The sequence below is a fragment of the Cherax quadricarinatus genome, chromosome 43, assembly GCF_038502225.1.
Source record: "Cherax quadricarinatus isolate ZL_2023a chromosome 43, ASM3850222v1, whole genome shotgun sequence".
In the NCBI taxonomy this organism is placed as follows: Eukaryota; Metazoa; Arthropoda; class Malacostraca; order Decapoda; family Parastacidae; genus Cherax; species Cherax quadricarinatus.
The window spans coordinates 23,589,148-23,613,573 of NC_091334.1; the positions used below are offsets into that span (position 1 = coordinate 23,589,148).

Genomic DNA, 24,426 nt, shown 5'->3' on the forward strand with positions numbered 1-24,426 from the left:
ACTGGAGGATTGTGTCAAATAGAATACCTATGGTTAAAACTATGACTCCTTGCAAGGCTGCACTGATATCTTCAAAGCTCTGACAGCAAGGAGAAAGTATTTGAGTTTTGATTGGGTTTAAAGATAAGCCTAGGATTTCTGAATGATCATATTTTCCTGATGTCCTCTATGTGTGTGATTCCAGAGTGTCAGCTAGAGTGATATCATCCTAAAACTGGTGTTGAACCCCCTGGACAGTGTCCCAGTGATCTCTTCGATAACCAAACAAGAGGAGAGACGCCGGAGGGGAAATGCCCCCCGTTTTACACATCCAAACGAGACTATTTCATTTTCACCAAACAGGAGTTTAGAGATACGACGATAACACAAATGGATGAAAGGATAGAGGGAAGGGAAATGTCTAAAAATTGCAGAGCAACATCCTTTCTGATTAAGGTAAAAAAAAAAACACTGGTAAAGTCCAATTTAATTAAGGTTTTTTGATGTCATGTTAGTAATGTATACCCGAGCTGCGTGGACAGCTGCCTCACATCCTTGTTGAATTCCAAACCCGAGCTGTGTTCGTTTCAGTATTATGGCAGCCTCGTGACTCACTATTCTCAGTGCAGCCCAGGCAACAAGGCGTCGGAGCATGTTGCCAACTGCAATGGATCTTATTCCTCAGTTCATTTTTTCTTAGTGCACAGAGTGAAGCACCGAAACAGATCCAACCAGGCACACATTGCTAAATCTGGTGAGCTTAGAACCGAGGCTCTCTGAAACATCATCACCGAGTGCTGAACTGAGCATTTACTTAATATGTCGTGGCCATAAACCCGTGAAACCACCTGCAGAGCCCCTGTGTAAATGATATGGCAGCTTTACGTATCTGCATCCTGAAAGGTTGAAGGTTCGTGTGTCACTAGCATGGAGGTCAGTGGTAGTGATGGAACCTTTGAGTGGGTGTTTGTTCTTCAGAGTTTGCGCTAAAGTGGAATCCATAAAAGCAATGGAATCCTCGCTAGCTATCAGTCTAAATGCTTCAGTGTTAGTTCCCTCTTCTATTTTTTGATAATTTGGCTCTGGTTTTTGAGCCTTCAGGTGTTCCTTTGCTGGTATTTCACCAATGGGTGTTTATCGCACTAGAGGAAAAGCGGATGAGATTGGAATCTTTAGGAAATTCATGCATTACCCTAATAATAGATGTGGCTAGGGATCTGTCGTTCCTGGGTGGCGCAGGCAGGCAGGCAGGCAGGCAGGCAGGCAGGCAGGCAGGCAGGCAGGCAGGCAGGCAGGTATTATCACACAGCAGGAGGTTGTACAAGGATCGGTGATTGATGAGGCATCATTGTCTTTTCCCACGAAGTCAGTGAATTTGGTAACAACTTAGGGACGAGCTGCTTTGGAGATGTGTGTGACAGTAACCTGGTGGATGTTTATCTGATAGCAGTTGTTAGATTTTCCGTTGAGGTAAAGACTGGAATGAAATAACTGCATTGTACGAATGATTCTTGCACAATCGTTCTTTCCACGGTGGCACAATGGTGGAAGAGCTGCTGATATTCGTGGTTTTCCTGGCAAGGTGTTTATCTCTAAGTACTTGAGCAGCGTCACCTTCCCTTGGAACAACTGTATCATTGTTGGTGATTATCCTGATTTTACCCACTGCTTTTTTTTTTTTTTTTTTTTTTTTTTTTTTTTTTTTTTTTTTTTTTACGTGGAGTCTGATTTTCTTACCGTTAGTGGATGGACTAGGGGTCCACCTCTCACATTTTTGTGTTGATGGGGAAGGAGTATGAGGTTGTGAGCCCTGGGGAAAACTCTTTAAGCTTTAATGACTGCCACGGCTAGGCAGACATTGTCAAACAGTACCAAGCTATGTCATGTCAGGAGGTTTTATTATTTTCCCAGTATCGTGTGGACGGGCTGCATTGGGAATATGTGGGAGGGTCTTGGTAGCTGTTTCACTGCATCTAAGATAATATGTAATGTGATGAGATCACTTGGGGTGTGATCAGGCGAGTGAAGTGACGAAGGGTCATTACTTTCCATGTGAGGACATACTGACCCAGAGCAGTATGGTAATATTACGGCACCGTTCAACGGTTTGTGGTGCCAACTTATCCTGTACAATACCACTAATAAACCAATCACTTTAGTCTCTAGAGATCTAAGGCTATTATCTAGAGTGATTCTGAATATCTGTAAATTTGCCTCCCTAACAATGCCAGCTACGCCATTTCTTCGGCTGCTAGCTCCCTTCTGATTAGCATGCATCCAGCCGGCTAAGATGGATGCTAATCAGAGTGTGGAGGGGGTTATCATAGTGGATGCAGAGAGGGTGGATGGTGAGTGGAAGAAGAAATGTGTTCCTGACTTTTTTTTTAGGTTATTCTAGGTAATTAACACTATGTATGATAACTGTACTTACGTGTACCTGTACCTAAATAAACTTACATCTTGTATTAAGGAGGTACAGTGCTCTACCGTGTGGGTGGTAGCCTGGAGGAGAATGAAAGGGAGAGGGGAAAAGCGAGGCAGCCACTGTACCCTAGATGTATACGGACTTATTCTGTTGTTCATTTATAATAAACCCACTTATATTTGTTTCTCATGCACACTGAAAAATGAGGGTATGGGTACTAGTAACTCAGTGGTATACACTATACACCTGTACAGTTCTTTCCCCTCCACCTCCACCCCGTTCAACCTCACCACCTCCTCTTGTGGAGTGGGAGGTGGCACTGGTTGGTTGGTTACTTACTTGCTACACTCAGCTCCACACTCTCTCGCATCACACTTAACTATGGGTCTTTCATACATCCACACTCATGCTGGAGGTATGTGTATACATGAAGGCTTACACAAATATAAATATTGTACATATAGCGATCTTCACCGACACCCAAGAACGGTGAAGGGTTCCCTTATCTTCGTCCGCCGTCTTCCCTGCTGTTCACACCATCCCCCACACAAACTGCACAATACTATTTGCGTTGAAACGCTCCACTGGAATGGCTTCACATCCACTGAAATCTTCCTTAGATACACTGAGTCCTGTGATATTGAAGTCAAGATTCAAATGATAACAATTTGACATTGACAGCATTACTTGGGTAAATAAAAAGTTTTATGATAATCTTATCTTAAGGAATAGTGTGGAAAGTTTTTTTTTACGAGCTGTCCTCTTGGCAGTAATCTCCCCCGATCATGTGCACTTATTCCAGCGTTCCTGCCACTTTCAGAAGCCACTGTGGAAGTCTTCAAGTGTGAGTTTGTTGAGTTCTTCTGTCACGTTCTGTCACCGGGCCTGGTAGGGTGGCCCGGTGGCCTGGTGGCTAAAGCTCCCGCTTCACACACGGAGGGCCCGGGTTCGATTCCCGGCGGGTGGAAACATTCCGACACGTTTCCTTACACCTGTTGTCCTGTTCACCTAGCAGCAAATAGGTACCTGGGTGTTAGTCGACTGGTGTGGGTCGCATCCTGGGGGACAAGATTAAGGACCCCAATGGAAATAAGTTAGACAGTCCTCGATGACGCACTGACTTTCTTGGGTTATCCTGGGTGGCTAACCCCCCGGGGTTAAAAATCCGAACGAAATCTCTCTCTCTTCTTCAGTTTCAGCTTATTTTTTTCTAGATCAGAAAAAAATCACTTGGATAACGTTAAGTCAATACGGCGGGTATGGCATAACTAGAACATTTTTTCAGCCTTTTATTTTGGAAGCACTAAATCCATAGGGGTCACACAGCATCTGGAGAATGGGAGTCAATCAGGTTAGATCCAAGGAAGGAGTTAACAAGACCAAATTCTAGGATAAAAAGCCTTTGACTAGCGTCTAGAAATCCCCCTGGACGGGTATGGTGCAGACATCATAGTAAATTTCCTCAATGCTCACTACTGTTTCTTCTAATTTTACCCCTTAGTTTCATTAAAATCTTTTTTAAAAAACGGTGATATTAAATGTTTGACAACTGACCAATAAGTATAAAGCAATCACAGCACCACCTATAACAGGTAAAGTCTGCCAAAAAATTGATCAACCTTCGTATGTCGGTATAACGAGAAAATCATAATAAAAAAGTCGTAACTAGTGTTGGTCGTAGCCTGACTTCAACCAACGACTTCCACCACGACCACCAATACCCGGGCCAATGTTATCAGTCCGACTGGCTAGAACCCAACAAGCACCCTCCGAAAAAAACAGGAGGGTGGCTTTCTGGTCACAATGTTGACTATAGTCTCGAAAATGATGGTTTATAAACAAAAACTGATCCACAGGAGTGACCTTGATGCTCTACTGTTCACACCCTCGGCTGCCACTTGATAGGAGTGACCTTGATGCTCTACTGTTCACACCCTCGGCTGCCACTTGATAGGAGTGACCTTGATGCTCTACTGTTCACACCCTCGGCTGCCACTTGATGAGTGACCTTGATGCTCTACTGTTCACACCCTCGGCTGCCACTTGATGAGTGACCTTGATGCTCTACTGTTCACACCCTCGGCTGCCACTTGATAGGAGCGACCTTGATGCTCTACTGTTCACACCCTCGGCTGCCACTTGGTCTGGCATATATATGTAGTACTTCATCAGTTACATTTAAATAAGTACAAAGACGTAGACTGCAGGTCAACAGAGAAACGATCCTTGTATTTAAATTACCTTTGTATTCAATTAAAGAATTTGAATACTACACGAAATGCAATCTGACAGTAAATGTCATTCAATAACCGAGGCAATTTCCTTCTTAATGCATAATCAAAAGAATCGTAAATGGTTTTCTGCACACTGACGTGTTGAATGCAAGAACAATCCTCCTTTTAATAAGTATATCCAAATGGATAATACTATTGCATTTATTTTTAAGATATCTGGTAACAGCGACAGCGTTTATCAAAACGTAATAAAAAGTACTGCTATTAAACGATTTAAGAGTTCCTGATATATATATATATATATATATATATATATATATATATATATATATATATATATATATATATATATATATATATATATATATATATATATATATATATTGAGAGAGAGCAGAGAGAGAGCAGAGAGAGAGAGAGAGAGAGAGAGAGAGAGAGAGAGAGAGAGAGAGAGAGAGAGAGAGAGAGAGAGAGAGAGAGAGAGAGAGAGAGAGAGAGAGAGAGAAAGTGATATCCTAGTGGTGATAACTTACGAAAGGTGATACACTACAGGGTTCACACTGGAACAAGGGATCCCGCATTTCAACACCAAGCCATACTTCCTGCCTCCCCCGGCCAAGAACGTGACGGCACTCGAGGGACAGTCAGCCTACCTTCACTGTCGTGTGGCACAGCTGGGAGATAAGAAGGTAAGTGATACTGTACTTGGTGGCCTGGTTCACGGAGGAGTGGGGACACTATCAGAAACTTGACTCAAAGACTGAGGGGACACTGTTGATGTCCTAGCTTATAGACGGTGGACACTGTTGATTACCTGGCTCATATAGGAGGGGACACTATTGATGACCTGAATCATGGAGGAACGTACACCGTTCATGGCATGACTCAAAGAGAAGGGGATACGGTTAGTGACCTTGCTCACAGACGGAGGAAACATTGTTGGTGATCTTATTCTTGGCGACTTGGTTCGTATTCTTGGTGACTTGGTTCACAGATGAAGACTCTGATACATATCTCATATTGGGAGGGAACACTGTTGGCGACCTGCCTCACAGATAGAGGGGACAATGTTGGCGACCTGGCTCATGGACAGAGGGGACACTATTGGTAACCTGGCTCACGTAGAGAGGGGACATTTACGGGCGGCTAACTCATGGTGTGATGGAGTTCAAGAACGGACACTGGGAGACTTGTTGTTACGTTGAGAAGGAATACAAACCTGTGATGACGGGAACTATAGCAGGAGAGACAGATAACCCTTGTGGTGACCTAAATCATGAACCAAAGGGGCAGCTGATGACCTGGTTATAGAAGATGGAGAATGAGGGTAAGACATGGTATAAAATATCCACAAATGTTAAAATATTTTAATGCGCAATTAGAATATTTTAAAATAGAAAGGTTTCCCCACAAATGGCTTCTCTAGGACTCAAGAAGCCATTTGTGGGGACACGATCCCCCATTAATATATCCTAATACGGCGCATGTAATTTATTTCAGAAAGATGAGAAATATTGCCAGCAATCTAAGTGATGGGAGACATGTATTGTAACCCCACTGGCGGAGGGAATGGAAGAGAAATTGCTGATCTGTGGATATTAATGAAGGCCGAATTTGAGGAAGTGACGGAAAACTAACGTTGGGTGGATGGAACAATACGCGACATCCGAACTGGGTTTATAGAGCGAAGAGTCTATCAGGCAGTACACATATAATTAACACTTTGATGGGGGTCCCTCAAGGGAGGTTCTTTGATGTTGATGAGGGTTTTCGATCCAAGGAATTTAATTTTTCCATCTTTTTTTTTTGGGAGCCATTCTAATTGCCCCCCATTCCTCAGGCGCTCTATCATGCCTGGCGTTTAATTAATGTTTTCCCATAAATAATAATAATAAAATAATAATTATTATTATTATAATAAACCTAATAATAATAACAACAACAACAACAGTATGTATCAAATCTTCACTTTAAAATTCCTGTCCTCACAAGGCACCATCATTTTTTTTCGACAGTCAGTAAGCCCATTTTATTAAGGGATAGACGAGATTCCGGGCAGATAACAAGCATATACTAATATGCGAGCGGTTAATTTGCTCTGATGGCTACAATGGTTTCCACAATTCTATTTAAGGTAGAGTCTTTTAGCATGCATTATTGATGCCACAACAAATCACTTGGTTTAACCAAACCCTCACACTACTGGCCTAAGGTTCGGATTCCATACATACCTTGAAAAACTTGTAACTGTTTGCTGAATAATGACGAAGTTTGTGTTAGGGAACACAGCTTCTGGATGGAGTAAGATAACATTGCCGTTGAAAAGAGTTTGGAACACTACTATTGAAAATAGTGAGGGAACTCTACCGTTGAAAAGAATATGGGAACACTGTTGAATGGAGCGAGGGAACACTACTGTTGAATGGCGTGAGGGAACTCTACTGTTGGAGTAAGGGAACACTACTTTTGGAGGGAGGGAGAGAGCACTACTGTTGAAAAGAGTGAGGGAACACTAATGTTGGAATGAGGGAGCATCACTGTTGAAGAGAGTGAGGGAACACTATTGTTGAAGAGTGAGGGAACACTACTGTTGAAAAGTGAGGGAACACTACTGTTGGAATGAGGGAGCACCACTGTTGAAGAGTGAGGGAACACTACTGTTGAAGAGTGAGGGAACACTACTGTTGAAAAGAGTGAGGAAACACTACTGTTGAAAAGAGTGAGGGAACACTACTTTTGGAATGAGGGAACACTACTGTTGAAGAATGAGGGAACACTACTGTTGAAGAATGAGGGAACACTACTGTTGAAGAATGAGGGAACACTACTGTTGAATAGTGAGGGAACACTATTGTTGAAATGAGTGAGGGAACACTACTGTGGTGTAGCTGTTCGAACGAATATATATAAATTATTGAAAAAGTAATGAATTAATGTAGCCAGCATTAATAATTATAAACTAAATTATTCATGTACTCCAAAATAAGAGGCAACTGAGTACAAAGAACTCCCAGTCACCATTATTGTCCTGTTGTATCATTTTCTAACTTTAAAAGTTCAAGATTTTTTCGATGTATAATTAAACAAAATATTTGCATTCATTCATCCTCTGACGAAATCAAAACAACAGTTCACAATATTTATTGAACGATGGATCAAAGGCCCTTAAGTCTGATTCAAGTAATGAACAATTGATCTGGCCGTAAATTTACCGAGGGCCCTGAACTTCAAAGACTGACAGCCTCCTTCATACTTTAAGTAGAACCATTACACTATCAATCATTTTCTTCAATCTGCAATCTGCGTACTCTTGTATCTATTTTATTTTCCTCTTCGCATGACGGCCAGCAGCAGATTATTCAATTACACGCTTTAAAAGTATGAATTATTTCTGAAAATAATGTGTGTGTGATTAACATGACTCTCTCTCTCTCTCTCTCTCTCTCTTCCAGTTACATATTTTGTGAGTCTGTTCTGTTTAAATCCTTTATCACCAACACTTTCCCCATCGTACGCTGTCAGATGCATTTACCTCGTTTCACAGAGCCAGTGTTGGAGTGGGACTCTGTCCAAGAATTTTACCCGAACCCTTATTGATTAACTGCCAACTATGTCAGAAACATTCAAATGCTTTTATTTCTTTCATAATTCCACCCGAGCACCCTTCGCTTTCCACCAATGTTAACCTATAATTTAATCACGGAAAGCCCTACAGAGTGCCACTACCTGCTATAGCTAATCATTCTTCAGTAATATACGACAATAGCCACCGTTACTGCCCAGCCCCCTACATCTAACTACTTACCGGAGTGAGTTGTTCCCAAATATTTTACCCTAAGGGCCTTACTTAGCATGTTCATTCTCAATGCCTGCGGCAGTAATGTGATATCTAATTCTACTTCCGCCGTTCATCTCATATATCCAGGCACATTTTTCTGTATGTCGTTTCGCCAGAAACGTGGCGAGGGGAAGAGCCTTCCGATCATCAATAATACGTCAATGTTCTTGACCGAATAAGAGGAAACAAGACTGTAGATAATCCTTAACAGTCTCAATACAATCAGTAGAGTTTGCTGCTCTTTGCCGAAGGTTCCAATTCCAGATACTTTTCCAGAGTTTCCTTTTCCCTTCCTCGGATCACACCAAATTGCCTCCCGTCTTCCCAGGCGCTGTAAGACCCTTACCAATTTCACGCTTTCTCGTGAATATAATAATAATAATCTTGCTCTTTGGCTTTTCCATGTTCTTCCATGAACCTTCATGTGGTCGCCGGGCAGGTGTCGTGGATCCGGCGGCGCGATCTTCACGTGTTGACCTCGGGAGTACACACCTTCGCCTCAGACCAACGCTTCCTGGCTCTCCACGCTGACCGGTCAGAGAACTGGACACTACATATAAGGTAAATATAAAGTGACAGTCAGACAGATATATAGACAACGTATTGAATAACGTATTAATAGATGCAATGAAGTCCGCAATAAAGACTTAGAATCAGTATAATTGTACCGGGTAAAGAGGTCATCAGCATACATGAATATATATATATATATATATATATATATATATATATATATATATATATATATATATATATATATATATATTATATATATATATAAATATAAATATATATATATATATATATATATATATATATATATATATATATATATATATATATATATATATATATATATATATATATATATATATAATATATATATAATATATATATAATATATATATAATATATATATATAAATATTTATATATATATATATATATATATATATATATATATATATATATATATATATATATATATATATATATATATATATATATATATACATATATATACGAGGAACCAGAACCTCCTTCGCTTTACTGCTTTTTCAGAGTAATTTTGAAAACTCTTGACGAAATGTAACTCAGAAAAAAATATATGCAAAGAAAGAAATATTAGACTTAGGAAACACAAATTTCCATTAATTAAAATCATTAACGATTATGCTGCATTGCAAAAATTGATGGTACTTGACACCAGTTGTTTACTGATTCCAATATTTTATTTTATTTGTTGGTATTAGTTGGAAAATCAGTTTTGTTTAGTATTTACTATGTAAAAAATCACAAGAAAAGTGTTAGCATTCACATGTTGCATCTGTCCTCACGATTTAATACGAAACACAATGAAGAATCCATTATTTGGATGATAAACCAAGGAGGGTTATAAACCAAGGAGGGTTATAAACCAAGGAGGGTTATAAACCAAGGAGGGTTATGAACCAAGGAGAGTTATAAACCAAGGAGGTTTATGAACCAAAGAGGGTTATAAACCAAGGAGGGTTATAAACCAAGGAGGTTTATGAACCAAGGAGGTTTATGAACCAAGGAGGGTTATAAGCCAAGGAGGGTTATAAACCAAGGAGGGTTATAAACCAAGGAGGGTTATAAACCAAGGAGGGTTAGTGATTCAGGAAAAGCACAGACAACATGCACACCATGTTAGTGGCTTTCTTTCTGCTTAATGTTTTTTTTTTATTTTTTATTTATTAACAAATTGGCCGTCTCCCACCAAGGCAGGTTGACACAAAGAAGAAAAACTTTCATCATCATTCACTCCATCACTGTCTTGCCAGAGGGGTGCTTTGCACTACATTTATAAAACTGCAACATTAACACCCCCTTCTTCAGAGTGCAGGCACTGTACTTCCCATCTCCAGGACTCAAGTCCGGCCTGCCGGTTTCCCTGAATTCCTTCATAAATGTTACCTTGCTCACACTCCAACAGCACGTCAAGTCCTAAAAACCATTTGTATTCATTCGCTCCTAACACGCTCACGCATGCTTGCTGGAAGTCCAAGCTCCTCACACACAAAACCTCCTTCACCCCCTCCCTCCAACCTTTCCTAGGCCGACCCCTACCCCGCCTTCCTTCCACTACAGAGTTATACACTCTTTACGTCCGAACCACTTCAACAACCCCTCCTTAGCCCTCTGGATAAAAGTTTTGGTAATCCCACACCTCCTCCTAATGTCCAAACTACGAATTCTCTGCATTATATTCATACCACACATTGCTCTCAGATATGACATCTCCACTGCCTCCAGCCTTCTCCTTGTTGCAACATTCACCACCCATGCCTCACACCCATACAATCCTTTCTTTTACATATAAACTACATTTTCTAAACTGCAGAAAGAAATAAAAGATTTTTGTTTGTTTAATTCCATTGGGATCCTTTTTTAGTCTTTCCCTAGGACGCTAGCTGGGGTATCTCTTTACTGCTAGGTAACAGTGTACATCAGGTGTCTCGCTCCTCTCCCATGATTTAACCCGGTTAGTTTTGGTGTTAGCCAGATGACAATTTTTCTGAGAATTGGGGGGTTTGTAAGAGAAAGAAACCGCACAGTCAAAGTGATTTTCAAGGCAGAATCTGTGCGAAACTGGATCGTGCAGGAGACAGCAAGACTAAGGCGGCGTAACGGCGTCCCGGAGGGTGTACCTCGTCCGCATTTTTTTCCTCTTATTTCTTCCATGTCTGAAGCTGTTTTTACACCACAACTTATACTATACTCATTAAAACTATTCTAACCTTCAATGGAAGCTATATATACAGGATTTTTTTTACTATTTGCAGGAAGTGGAATGCGTGAAATGCTGTGCATGAACGGCATACAATACAGACAAAATGAAGAACTATAAACACCTGCAACATATGAGTGAAATACATGTATACCTGTTACTGCACCATCTCAACTTGTTACACCAGAAGCCCTGAAAAGCCAGAGAAAAAAAAGTCACGAAATTACAGTGTAATGACTCTCAGATGGATCACTCTTGCAGTAATGAAGACGCTGATGAGTCTAGCGGGAGTGTAATTACTATCACCGAATCCGGCTCAATAAACTGATTCGCGACCCAAGCCGCTATCGGCTTGCTCCGGGTGTTCAGCTTGAAGCATTTTTTGTACCGGTGCAACACACATCGCACCACTATTTTCCCGCAATATATGAAGCGGAACAGTTTTTTTTATACAATGAATTCAAAGTTCAAGGTTCAAAATTTACGAGTATAATATAACATCGCTTGGGATAATTAAATTTTAAATCTTTCATATTCGTCTATACAATAATAGTAAAAATAATAATAATAATAATAATAATAATTATTATTATTATTGCAATTATCATTATTATTTCCATTTAAAATCCAATGGCTTTTAAATTAAAATCTTCTAGTGTTTAGTCAATAAACACAACTTCATACATTTGTTATCCCTAAAACACTCACCTCCTAGAGTAAGAAATTTGACTAAATATCATTATCAATATAGCACATCATTTGATGCATGAAATTTTGATGAGTAAACCGACTGTTGTGGGTCGCATCCTGGGAGGGGGAAGGACGTACACCTTAGGTAGGGCTGGTCTTTAATATGACCTAAGGTAGGACAACACATCTTGGCCTGTAAAACTGAAATGTGTAAAAAAAAAAAAACGAATATAAGGAGTGATGTGTTGATTTACCTTAATAATTAAAATTCTAAAAATGTCTGACATCAAAATATTAACAGTTAAATATGGCGAATTCAGCTTATTTGGTTTGTAGATGAATGGTTCAGAGAACCGACATGTTGATAAATTAGACACATGTGCAACTCTTGGGTATCTTTATTGAGGAAACGTTTTGCCACACAGTGGCTTCATCAGTCCATACGTAGGAGAATCTTGAAGAACAGGAGGAGAATGAGGTAATCAGTCCCTCAACCTTGAGTCGATGTGGTCAGTCCATCAATCTTGAATAGAATACGGCATACGTGCGGAGAAGGAGCTTATAAACCGTTGGTAGGAGAGGTGCAGCAGTCATAGGTGGTGTCACATTTGTTCATTCATCTACAAACCTGTCAGACACTGCAACTTCTTGGGATCTTAATACTTGGGAATTCTTCACTTGCCTAATTCTTGGGCACGACCTACTTCCACATTGAACAAATGTGACACCACCTATGACTGCTGCACCTCTCCTACCAACGGTTTATAAGCTCCTCCTCCGCACGTATGCCGTATTCTATTCAAGATTGATGGACTGACCACATCGACTCAAGGTTGAGGGACTGATTACCTCATTCTCCTCCTGTTCTTCAAGATTCTCCTTTGTATGGACTGATGAAGCCACTGTGTGGCGAAACGTTTCCTCAATAAAGATACCCAAGAGTTGCACATGTCTAATTTATCAGCTTATTTGGTAAAAAGAATTATGGTCATATTAGATCTGTGTTGATCAGAATACATTTTATTATATTTTTGTAGGTTTTTGTTGGCATTTCAACAAATGTAATGAAAATATCATGTCTTAACCGAATTGATGTGACTAAATACATTAGATATTCAAAATTCATTCCATTAATTTTTTTCATTTTACATTTCTTAAATAAGATGCTGAGTGAGAACAGTAAGGAATGGAATTCTTTGATTATTATTTAGTGCGGATTAAGGACGTAACTAGAAAAATTCTACAGGCGCTCATGAGGTCGGGAGTTTGCACTTACGTTCTAATGGGAAGCGATAAGTTAACAGTCTAGTAGGTGGGGATCTCTTTTAGTTTGAAGAACGAACCAAGGTTGATAATCGTTCAGAATTGAACATTTCTTGGCTATGCTGCTCCACCTCGTTGTCTGGACAGTTTTCAAGTTCCATTTATGTGAGTGAATGTGTCTGTTTTATTGGTTTACGTAACCTAACCTAACCAAGCCTAGCCAAACCTAACCTAAATTCACCTAACCTAACGGAGTCTAAATTATAGAAAATGGCATTCATATGTTCAGGAGAAACATTTACATATAGAAGTTAACAATCTTTTAATATAATTAATACAATACGACGAGGATAGGATAAGAGACAGAAAAAAGCTTATTCTTCTTATGTGTGATATCTTAATGATATGTGTCAAATGAATAAGAGAATTAAATAGCTCCTGGGTATTTTAAGTAACGTGACCTTTCGCCTGCCCAGCGGTATTTTTTTTAAGCAAATACAGAGGCGGGTTAAATACTGAAGACAATAAAAGTTGAGCTGCAATTTTGAAGGTATTCAGTCCCTCAGCTTTACTAGGTGTTCAGTCCCATATCCTAGGGCAATCCAAACTAGAGAAACGAGACTGGAAAATTAAATTCTAAACACACAGACGAAGTGTATCAGCTGAAGGCATCATCACAGGTGGACGGGATCCACTACTGAAAGTAGGTCATGTTTAGATGTTGAGATTGAGGTTAGCAATGGAATTGTAGAAGAAATCCTGAGTACTAAGATTCCATAGTGTTCCTGTGTCAGACAAGTATCATAATATTAATGGTATACAATTCCGACAAGTTTACGAATGAGGCACATATTCAGCAATGGTACTTGTTTGAAAAAGCCTGCTGTGCTGGCGCAACGTCAGCTTAGTTAGGGTACCCAGGTATTGTTTGTACATGCGCTTAATTCATAAAGTTGTTAGTAATGTATAATGTAATGACGTAGATAAATCCACTATAATTTCATAGCCATTTAAAAATCTTTGATCACATATACGGTAACAGACATACAATCTCTGAAACTCCTGACTCCCAGCAAGTACGATTTCAAGTGCGCAGCGTCGCCAGAAATTTTGAGCTCAGGCTGACAGAATTCATTAGCTGATGAGTGGAAACAATCTTCTATGATAGAATATGACTGGGAAACAACTAGCTTTCGTTCCCCCTACAGCTACATTCTTTCACTGTGTCCAATTTTAATAGAACAATTCAATTTTGTAAGTAATATATTCCTAAATGAACTAATGGTAACCCTTGTATTGCTTCGTCCTTAGGACTTTCACGTATGCATTTGCCTTTTGCACCACTATTCACAAGTTTAATATGGGGGGAGTCTTGGATGACTCGTACGACGTCTAGCTTGGCTGGATACGTCATTCTTGAGAACTGTGTGGTCCCGTGGACTAGAGCGTCATCTGTCTCTATCTCTCTATACATACATACATACATATATATATATATATATATATATATATATATATATATATATATATATATATATATATATATATATATATATCATAACGCCATAGTAGCCACATTAGTTAATTAATTCAACTCTTGACTATTTCGTATATGCTCCAGTTTTGTCCTTGGCACTGGAGACTGACACACTCAATGTTATTGTTACTGAAGTCGTCAGTGAAGTCACTTCCAACTAGTAAAGTCACTTGCAACTAGTGAAGCCACTTGCAACAGCTATTTTCATATGTGCTTCTGAAAAGTTTTTTCAAGTCTCTTCCAGGGAGGTGCCCTGATGCTCGTGAAGGGTTTTTGATTTACAGAACTTGAGCTGCTCTCTACTTTCGTGTTTCATTCTTATTTAACTCACTCACTAGGCGCTGTATGAAGTTAACTTGCTAAGTGCTTCTCAAAAAATATAACAAAAACATTAACTAAATGAAAATTGAGGTGTTATTAAGACAATTTTTTTTATTAACTGGAAGCACTAAATTCGTAGGGGACATAAATAGTGTTGCGAATGGTAATTATATAAAATTATAATGCAAACACGTCAATGATTATTGTGGATTTATGTTTCCGCTGTTTTAATGCACGTAAGGTAACTTATGTAATTCTTTTTAGACAGGCCCCATTAAGTAGGACAAATTAACAGACAGGCCCCATTAAGGAGGACAAATTAACAGAGGCCCCATTAAGTAGGACAAATTAACAGAGAGCCCCATTAAGAAGGACAAATTAACGTCCTGATTGAGCCGGCGCAGGACGGAGGACAGTGCTCAAAAACAGAACTGTCCTGCCTAAAGCCAGCCTAGATAAATCATTTGGGAAATGGGAGGCAATCAGGTTCGTTTCTTTTTAATTGGAAGCACTAAATTCGTAGGGGTCATAAAGCCCCTGGGAATGGGTGGCAGTCAGGTTCGATTCAGGAAAGGGCAGAATAGGACCAATCAGATCATGATCCCTTCACCTGCGTGAGGGCTCCTCCGTTAGCCGGATTATTTACTGGTGATCCTCGTATGATCAGTAACTGGAAGAGATGAGAGTGACAGAGGAGGCTTACCCAGACAACTTATACTCTCACCGAAGCTGTCTGATTAGGAGTTCTGTCTACTTTTCCTGTGTTAAGAACTAATCTAGGTGTATGATTGAAGGATAGCAAAAGAGAAAGATTTACTCCGATCCTCCGGTCAGTGCTGGCATGAAAATAGTTCAACAAATGTGTCATTCTATTTTGGTAGAAAAAAAAAAAACAAGCACATAATTTGCAGGAGAGGTGGAAATGGATGGGAGACACAGACCACTACTACTTCTACCAAATTAATTATTATTTCTTTCTTAAACTGCTCGTATTATTCCACTGCCACTCACAGAGCAGTGTGTACCAGTCGTTCTGCTTCTGGTTACCACCAGCACTATCATGATTCTGACAAACCTTTTTCTTCTATCACTGCTCGTAATATTGACTCTGTTGTCTCGTTGCCAACTGATCGTCTAGGAGCAGATGCTGAGCAAACATCAGGAATCTTCTGACGTCAGAATTCCCACATCTGTTGAAAATTTATAACGGTTTTCGTGGTTTTGGTGAGGTTTTGGTGAGTTGCGTGAGGCAGTGAGTGCACTAGGCAACATCTCGCTCCTTTCATCCTTCCCTATACTCTGTACTTTGTTTATCATTAAACCTTATTGTCTTGTTTATGACACATTTGGGGTGGCCCAGTAATTTTGACTGATAGATTTTACTGAGAATGTAAGTTCTGAAGACTGTGTTAGTGTTCGTGCATTGCTGTGTCAGGACAATCTATCTTGTCTGTTCTGCAAAGGTTAAAGCGTAGTAGCATAATATGGTAGGTTGCAGACCAATGGGAGACAATAGCACGGCTAAGAGCAGAAACTTTATTGAGGGTACTATGAAACCAGGCCCACTGGGTGAGAGAATAGCCAGAGGCAGGTCAAGGAAGAGAGAGGTGTGAGGAGATTGAAACTCAGCAGGTCACTTAGGGGCGACTCAGGGAAGAGTATTCTGAGCTGCGGTCAGCAAGGAATGTCACACTCCCCAGATTCACGGAACTCTTGGCTTAGTGGAAGGTGTGAAATACTCCCGAGAACAAACTTACAGCTTTGGCAAAGTGCTTGTCCAGGTGGTTCTTGAATGACTGTGTCGCTTTCGAGCTTACAACATGAGCGGGTGGTTGATTTTATTCCCTGTTTGCAAAAATATTTACTTACGTTCTTGTAGCATCTCTTGTCTAGCAATTTTATTCCACTGTTTCGAGCCATAAGCTCGTTCAGCACCTCACTGTACTGTGAGTATTGAGTCCTCCGTCATAAAGTTTTCTTTTATTGAGTGAAGGAAAGACTTTGGTATCTTTTCTCTGTAATCGCTGTTTATTCCTTATTTTTCTCCTATAGTCGTTGTTTATTCCTTATTTTTCTCCTGTAGTCGATGTGTATTCCTTATTTTTTCTCCTGTAGCCGTTGTTTATTCCTTATTTTTTCTCCTGCAGTTGTTGTTTATTCTTTTTCTTTCTCCTGCAGAACTATATTCGATTTCACTAAAAATTATTCATGATTTTTTTTTTTGGTGGGAGGAAAGATGGCTATTTAACCATTTCAATTTTTTATACTTATCATTTCATAGAAAAAACGTTTTTCTTGCTGAAGATAAGCTATACCGGCGTCGTAAGTTGGAAATTCCCTCAAAGACTTTCTGGGCCTTAAGATTAATATAAAAGTGCCAGGAAAAATAAATGGTCCTGGCTCTTGTAACTGACAGCAAAGAGCGCCTGGATTGCTCTGTGAGTAACGATAATAATGATTAACTGGGTGAGAACATAATAACGCCCATTCTCGTATCAAGAGACATTCTTGTGTAGATTTCATTGTTTAAGTATAATAAACACATCATACTGGTGTACATGACTCACGAAATCGTAATGACACGATTGCAAACAAACCATACCACGGGTGGGGATAGAACCCGCGATCAGAGTCACAACTAGGTATATATACCTAGTTCGACGAATTTTGTTGTAGCCAGTTGGCTCAGTGGCTAGCGTGTCGGTCTGGAGTTTTTGTGACTGATCGTGGGTTCTCTCCCCGCCCGTGGTATGGTTTTATCTTACTGGTCTACATCTTACAGCTATTTGTCAGGAAATTTTTTTTCGTGTAATATACAGCTTTACATGTGTAACTTAATCTAACTTCACTTGCAGTAACCTAATTTAGCCACACATAAAGTTGTTCTGAGTATTTGAGTGTGTGTGTGTGTGGTGTGTGTGTGTGTGTGTGTGTGTGTGTGTGTGTGTGTGTGTGTGTGTGTGTGTGTGTGTGTGTGTGTGTGTGTGTGTGTGTGTGTGTGTGTGTGTGTTTTAACAAACCGGAAGTCTCCCAAAAACGAAGAAACACTTTCACCATCACTCTCTTCATCACTATTTTGACAGAGAGGCGCCGCTACTACAGTTCAAAACTGAGTGCAGACACTGTACTTCCCACCTCCAGGACTCAAGTCCGGCTAACCAGTTTCCCCGAATACCATCAAAAATGTTACCTGCTTACACTCCAACAACGCGTCAAACCATAAAAACTATTCGTCTCCGCTGATGGATGTGGAGGTTTCACACCTATAGTTGCGGATACAAGAAGACAATTTGGATAGCAAGCATTACTGTCTCGTTCAAGGTTGTGCTTTGCAAAGAGCTTCCTCTGCACATTGTGTCTTAAGGCACTAGGACGTTCTTCATGGCCACTTGACAGTAATAAGGTAGCTCCTGACTCAAATGGTAATGCCTTAGGTTCCTAGATGAAGGAGCCAGGTTCGATCCCAGGACGAGTTTAAACATTTGGCATATTTCCTTAACGCGTATTGTCCCTGTTCCCCCTAGTAGTAAATAGGTATTTGAGAGTTGTGCTACTGTTCTGGGAGCTCATTCAAGGGAAGAAGTGTTATTATAATTTAAAGAAAGGTCGGACTTTAAAATGAGCTGCGGTAAGTTAACAGCTCCTGGCCTGTAAATTTAATAAAAAAATATTTTCGTAATACGTTTAGTAAGTAGTATTTTTGACAAAATAGAGTATCACGATTGTTATTATTACATAAAAGATGCGCCAAACCCGCGTGGGTTATACAGCGAATATAACAACATAGTCTCGGAGTTTGAATAATTTCAGACTCACATAGTTACGCTACACAAACATATTGATTAAACTGTATTAGTACCGTACAGTTGTAAACATATAAACTTGTGATATTTTATTTTTACGAAGTGGACAGGGAAAGTTTGCATTAGGCTTCACAATGATCATATGACAAAGAGAAACGATATTCCTTGTGAACAAACTCCCTCTCCTCTTTCTGTAGGAAACCAGTCAACAAACGTTTCAAGAATCCTGGAAAATAAACCCCGATGTAAGGTAGCAACAGTCACCCCGAGCTGCAAGATGTTTGATTGTTAAAAATACTCCCACATACTAAACCTGTGGGCGGTAGTCATACGATTGCACACGCAGATACTGGGTCCAGGAACACGACCCTATATTTCTGAGAGCTACGCAAATTACGGTAGTACTGAGCTGTTGACAAATTTAGAAATCCTAACACTAGGAATGTGTTATTTACACAGTCATCAAATCATTCACTAAAACATTACATGATAGCATATGTGTGTGGTTATGTGTTGTTTACAGTCCCCGATATTTAGCAAATATTGGTTGAATTTTTTTAAATTATTATTATTATAATCAAGGGGGAAGCGCTAAACCCGGAGGATTATACTGCGCCTGGGGGGGGATGTGGAAGGCATTCAGGCTTAATTTGGGGAACTGGAGCACAGATCCAATTCCCTAAATCAAGAGCCCCTCACCAACATCAAGGAACCTTCCTTGAGGGGATTTTTTTTTTTTTAAGAAATTAAAGGGGTAATGATCAATTTATCAAAGGCAAAGTCAAGGCATTTTTCTATGATTATTATTAATATGACACTGAATCTAAAATGCTTTTATTATTTTTTCTTAAAGATTTGTATTTCGTTGTTAGTTAATTATACGAAAATATAGGTGAGTATTTTTGAACTTGAATAAACAGAGTCTAACATAGCCAAGAATTTTAAATTTTAATAATCACTGGAACCATAGATCGCGTAGAAAAGTACGTACGGTAAATTAGGAAACAGTGTACGCTCTAAATAGACAGCAGTTAACTTAATGACGCTTTACTGCAGTGGAAACTGATTTTAATGACTAGGATCCGTCCACGCCCATTGTAGTTAATAAAGGTACCAAGTGCATATTAGATTGTCCACCTTCTCATACCATTCCAGCTACAAAAGATTGCTATAGGACGTCACACTGTCAAAATTCTAAATGCTTACCTATCAGGAGCATATCAATTAGGAAGCTTTTATTTCTTTACTGTTTTTAAGTTGATATACAGTCGTGAACCTTCAACTGTATGGACGATGGTGTGATCTTCAGCACTCCACACCTAACATGTTACTACCAGTTTTCCTGTTGGTGTCGTTGCAGGTTCAGTCAGGTGAGAGACTCTGGCGAGTACCAGTGCCAAGTGAACACCGACCCCAGGATCTCCATGATGTTCTACCTTAATGTACAAGGTTAGTTGCTTGTGTATGTGTGTGTGTGTGTGTGTGTGTGTGTGTGTGTGTGTGTGTGTGTGTGTGTGTATGTGTGTGTGTACTCAACTATTTGTGGTTGAAGGGATCGAGCCGTAGCTCCTGGTGTGTGTGTATTTGTGAGTACCGTATTTTCCAGCATATAAGGCGTGTCTTTTATCCCCACAAAATGTTCTTGAAAATCACCATCGGTCTTATATGCTCAAGGTCAGGGTTGGCTTTGGGTTCTGCTTTCCTACAAAATAATGTCTCTCTTTATTGTCCATTTCATCGTTTTCTTTTTCATTTTCTACTTACATTCTCTAATACTTCAGCAGTTCCTTCTCCTGAATGGCTTCTAAATTTCATCGCCATTGTTTTATTACGGGGCGTATCGTTTCTAACTGCTACTAACAGCACTAGTAAATAACTGAAGGCACAATACACAAATAACCCGCATATAGGAGAGAGTTTACTACAACGTTTCAGTCTGACTTGGACCATTTACAAAACGTCGTCCTAAATTCCTCTCTCCTATGTGCAGGTTGTGTATAGCACTAGTAATTTACAATATTTCTCAGGTGAAAATGACTCAAGGAGCCACTTCCTTTTGGTTAGGAGTGTGACGTAAGTAAGGTTGGCTAGGCAGGTTCTTATATTCCAAGAGATCAAGTTCCTGGTCAGTAGTTAGAGTTTTCGGGTGTAGACTTGGGATAAGAGAAATATTGTAAATTACTTGGTTCTCTGCTGTCCATCCTTACTTGGATTCCTTTATAAGAGTCGTGTTGATAACTGCACTTCACATAGATAACTACCCTTTGCTCTATTGATCAAATTTCATGTTTTCTGGAAAATATTTTAATTTGCTGCAACTCGATTTTTTCAGACTTTTTATTTTGTGACATACAAGTGTCGTGCCTCTCTGGACCTCTAGCATGTGAATGCGATATTCGTTTTTTTTTCCATATATTTTTGTTTGTTTTTAATCAATTTCTGGTTCACGGGTTGCTCTTGTGTTCCTGTGGTCCACTGCATAAGCTGGCGAGTGTATCATGGGGTAACTTAAGGCATGTGTACATGCTGATTTGTTTCGGTGGTGGTTGAGTTTCAGCTCATGAAGCTTTCTTTTTAGTTATGACAGCCGATATTACAGATTTTGGCCTCAATGTATATATCATAGATACTATTAAAACTGTGCAGTAAATCTGTCTCTACTACTTCTTCATGTAACTATTTTCACTTTTAAATCATCTGCAGAAAAAAAAAGTACTTCCTAACATTATTAACTTTTATTCGTGTTGTCTATGAAGTCATCAGACTCATTATGTATTCCCGAAGGAGGACCTTTACGTGGGTGCTCCTTTTTTTATATTTTCTTCCTACAACTTTTCAGTTTTATTTTGCTCATATCTCGAGAACGCATCAGCGAACTTACTTCAAATGGTCTCCAGGGAAAATTTTCCTGGAACAGTTGGCGTGTTTCGCGTGGCCTATGAACAAAGATGTTGACCCCTTTTCCAGCATCCTGGAAGCGTTCGGATAACTTCCAAAACTCTCACGGCGGAGCTTCAAGCGTTCAAAACAGGTGCCAAAAATGCGACACAGACGGAGTGTGAAATTCAAATATGTTGATGCAGATTTGGCGTTTTTATGTATAAAATAATATTAAATTTTTACTCCCGTTAAATCACGCTAAATAAATTCCAGTTTACCTCTTCTGATCGGCTTCAATATTTAATGGCTGGTATATCTTAGGCCAAGATAATACTTATTAAGTTTTTTTTTTTGCGTGCAGACAAATTTGTTGACATAGTAAAACATTAAATAAATTTACATTCCTTGGGATCCATTCCATATCTGAAGAATGACTTATCTGATCGGCTTCGAATTTTCACCATTATTGTGGTTTCCCGGGATGGCCGCCATAAGGTTCACTCTTTCTTTATACTGTGTATATATCCTGCCTCTACCACATCGTTCTTTAGGTCGTTCTACTTCCTGACCATTCTTTGGTTAAAGAAGTATTTCCTAACAGTCCCGTGACTGATCTGTGTTTAACTTCCAGCTGTGTACTTGTGTACCTGAGATCTCCCTCTCAAACAAATTCACCCTGTAAACTCCGTTAATTTCTCTCAATACTTCGTAATCATGTCTCTCTTAATCCTTATATCCTCTAATGTCAGAGTTAACTCCTCTAGTCTCTCCTAATAGCTCATTTCCCTCAGCTCTGGAATTAGTCTTGTTGCAAACCTTTGCACTTTTCCAGCAACCTTACATGCTATATCAGATGCGAGTTCCGTATTGCCCATGCATACTCCAAGATGGGGTTGATATATGCCATGTACAGTACACTAAACACTTCCTTGTTGAGATTGTTGGAAGCTACCCTTAGATTTGCCGGTCTCTCGTTTGCTGCGGCGGTGATTCAATTGATACCTGCTTCTGGAGAAATGATCTGATCTATGCTCGGCCCAATGTCCTCCAGTTTCAGAGAAGCTTGTAAGTATTCTTTGTCTGTATGTCTGTCTCCTCTCACTCTCTCTCTCTTTCTCTCCTTATTTCTCCTCGTGTTCTGAATGAATATTTTTATCTGTTACCTACCATGTGTTTCCTACCATCACTTTCCTCTGCTACTGCATTTAAAACAATCATATCTTTGTGGTTCCAGCATCTGCAGGATGGCTTCCTTTTTTTCTCTCCCTCAACTATTTTCTATCTTTCTAACCCTACCTTCTTCCCTACCCTCCGTAATTAAAATTGAATGTGGCAAGTTGGCTGGCACATAGTGGGTCTCCATATTAGTTTTCTTTGATGTCAAACTCGTTTATGGTATTAACTAGGTCAGGTCCTTTGGATTCATTCTTTCATTTTTGTTGGTGCCTTAACATGCTAACACACACACACACACACACACAACTACTACATCCGTTAGTTTTTTCTCTGTGATATTTATTCACATACAGTATCAGCTTCCCTTTGGCTCAAAATCACCTATAACCAGTTAATTTCCTTAAATTATTCTTGTTTTTCATTGCTTTTTTTTTACAGTGTGTATTGTTGTCATCACGCTCTTTTCTCTGCATTCTATTATTTACTTCTGCTAATGTTACTCTTAGCCTGCAAATCATTAATGTAATTACATAACAGTCTTGAAAATCCGGGTCACCACCTGGAGAAGAGTCGGGCCGGGACAGCAACGAAGAACGTACAAATCTACGAAAGCTCTAGTTTCCCACTTCAAATCTCCAAATATTTTCTAAATACCAGTACCACCTCTGTGCTTTGTCTTTCTTTACTCTAACACTCAAGTGGAAAGATCACATTGGTATTTATTCCTCAAAGTTTTATTCCTGTAAAAGCGTGAGAGGGAGGTTCGTGAAGTTAGGTACATGAGAGGGAGGTTCGTGGAGTCTAGGTACATGAGAGGGAGGTTCGTGAAGCCTAGGTACCTGAGAGGGAGGCTCGTGAAGCCTAGGTACATGAGAGTGAGGTTCGTGAAGCTTAGGTACAGGAGAGGGAGGTTCGTGGAGCCTAGGTACATGAGAGGGAGGTTAGTGAAGCCTGGGTACATGAGAGTGAGGTTCGTGAAGCTTAGGTACATGAGAGGGAGGTTCGTGAAGCCTAGGTACATGAGAGGGAGGCTCGTGAAGCCTAGGTACATGAGAGGGAGGGTGGTGGAGCCAAGGTTCGAGAGAGGGAGGTTGGAGAAGATAGAGCGCAAGACAGGAAGATTGGCAGGGCTACCGTGGAAGGAAGATAGTCAGCTGGACCCTAGTTGCAGGAGAGAAAGGTTGATGAAGTCTGAAAAGGGGAAGGTTGGTCGGGCGAGAAAAGGACGTATGTGATGCCATGGTGGAAGAAAGTTAGTGAAGCATGGGTGCAAAAGACTGAAGCTTGTGGACCCAGGGTGCATGAGAGGGAAGTGCATGGAAGGGCAGCCTGTTAGAGGAAAAGTCTAAAATATGGGTGAGAAAGAGTTATTGCCATAGCTATTGTTCGATCCAGCAATTATATCTGAGTCAGCAGTCATCGTTTTCAACTATTATTTGTTTATGTTAAGAAGAACATAAACACTGCTCCTCTCAAGTTGAAGCATAATAAACATTAAAGGAATTCCGAAATTCGAAGAAAAGTGAAGA

General features: G+C 39.8%; 1 protein-coding gene across 4 annotated transcripts in view; it reads left to right on the forward strand.

Moving 5' to 3' along the window:
• The window catches only part of LOC128694294 (neural cell adhesion molecule 2), a 224,591-nt gene that overhangs the window by 190,628 nt on the left and 9,537 nt on the right, over window positions 1-24,426 (forward strand). For all 4 annotated transcript variants that reach the window (XM_053784367.2, XM_053784369.2, XM_053784370.2 and 1 more), the window contains exons 3-5: window positions 5,191-5,327; window positions 8,916-9,037; window positions 20,202-20,290. In XM_053784367.2, the coding sequence (XP_053640342.1) occupies window positions 5,191-5,327; window positions 8,916-9,037; window positions 20,202-20,290 (348 nt within the window). The remainder of the gene's footprint in view (window positions 1-5,190; window positions 5,328-8,915; window positions 9,038-20,201; window positions 20,291-24,426) is intronic.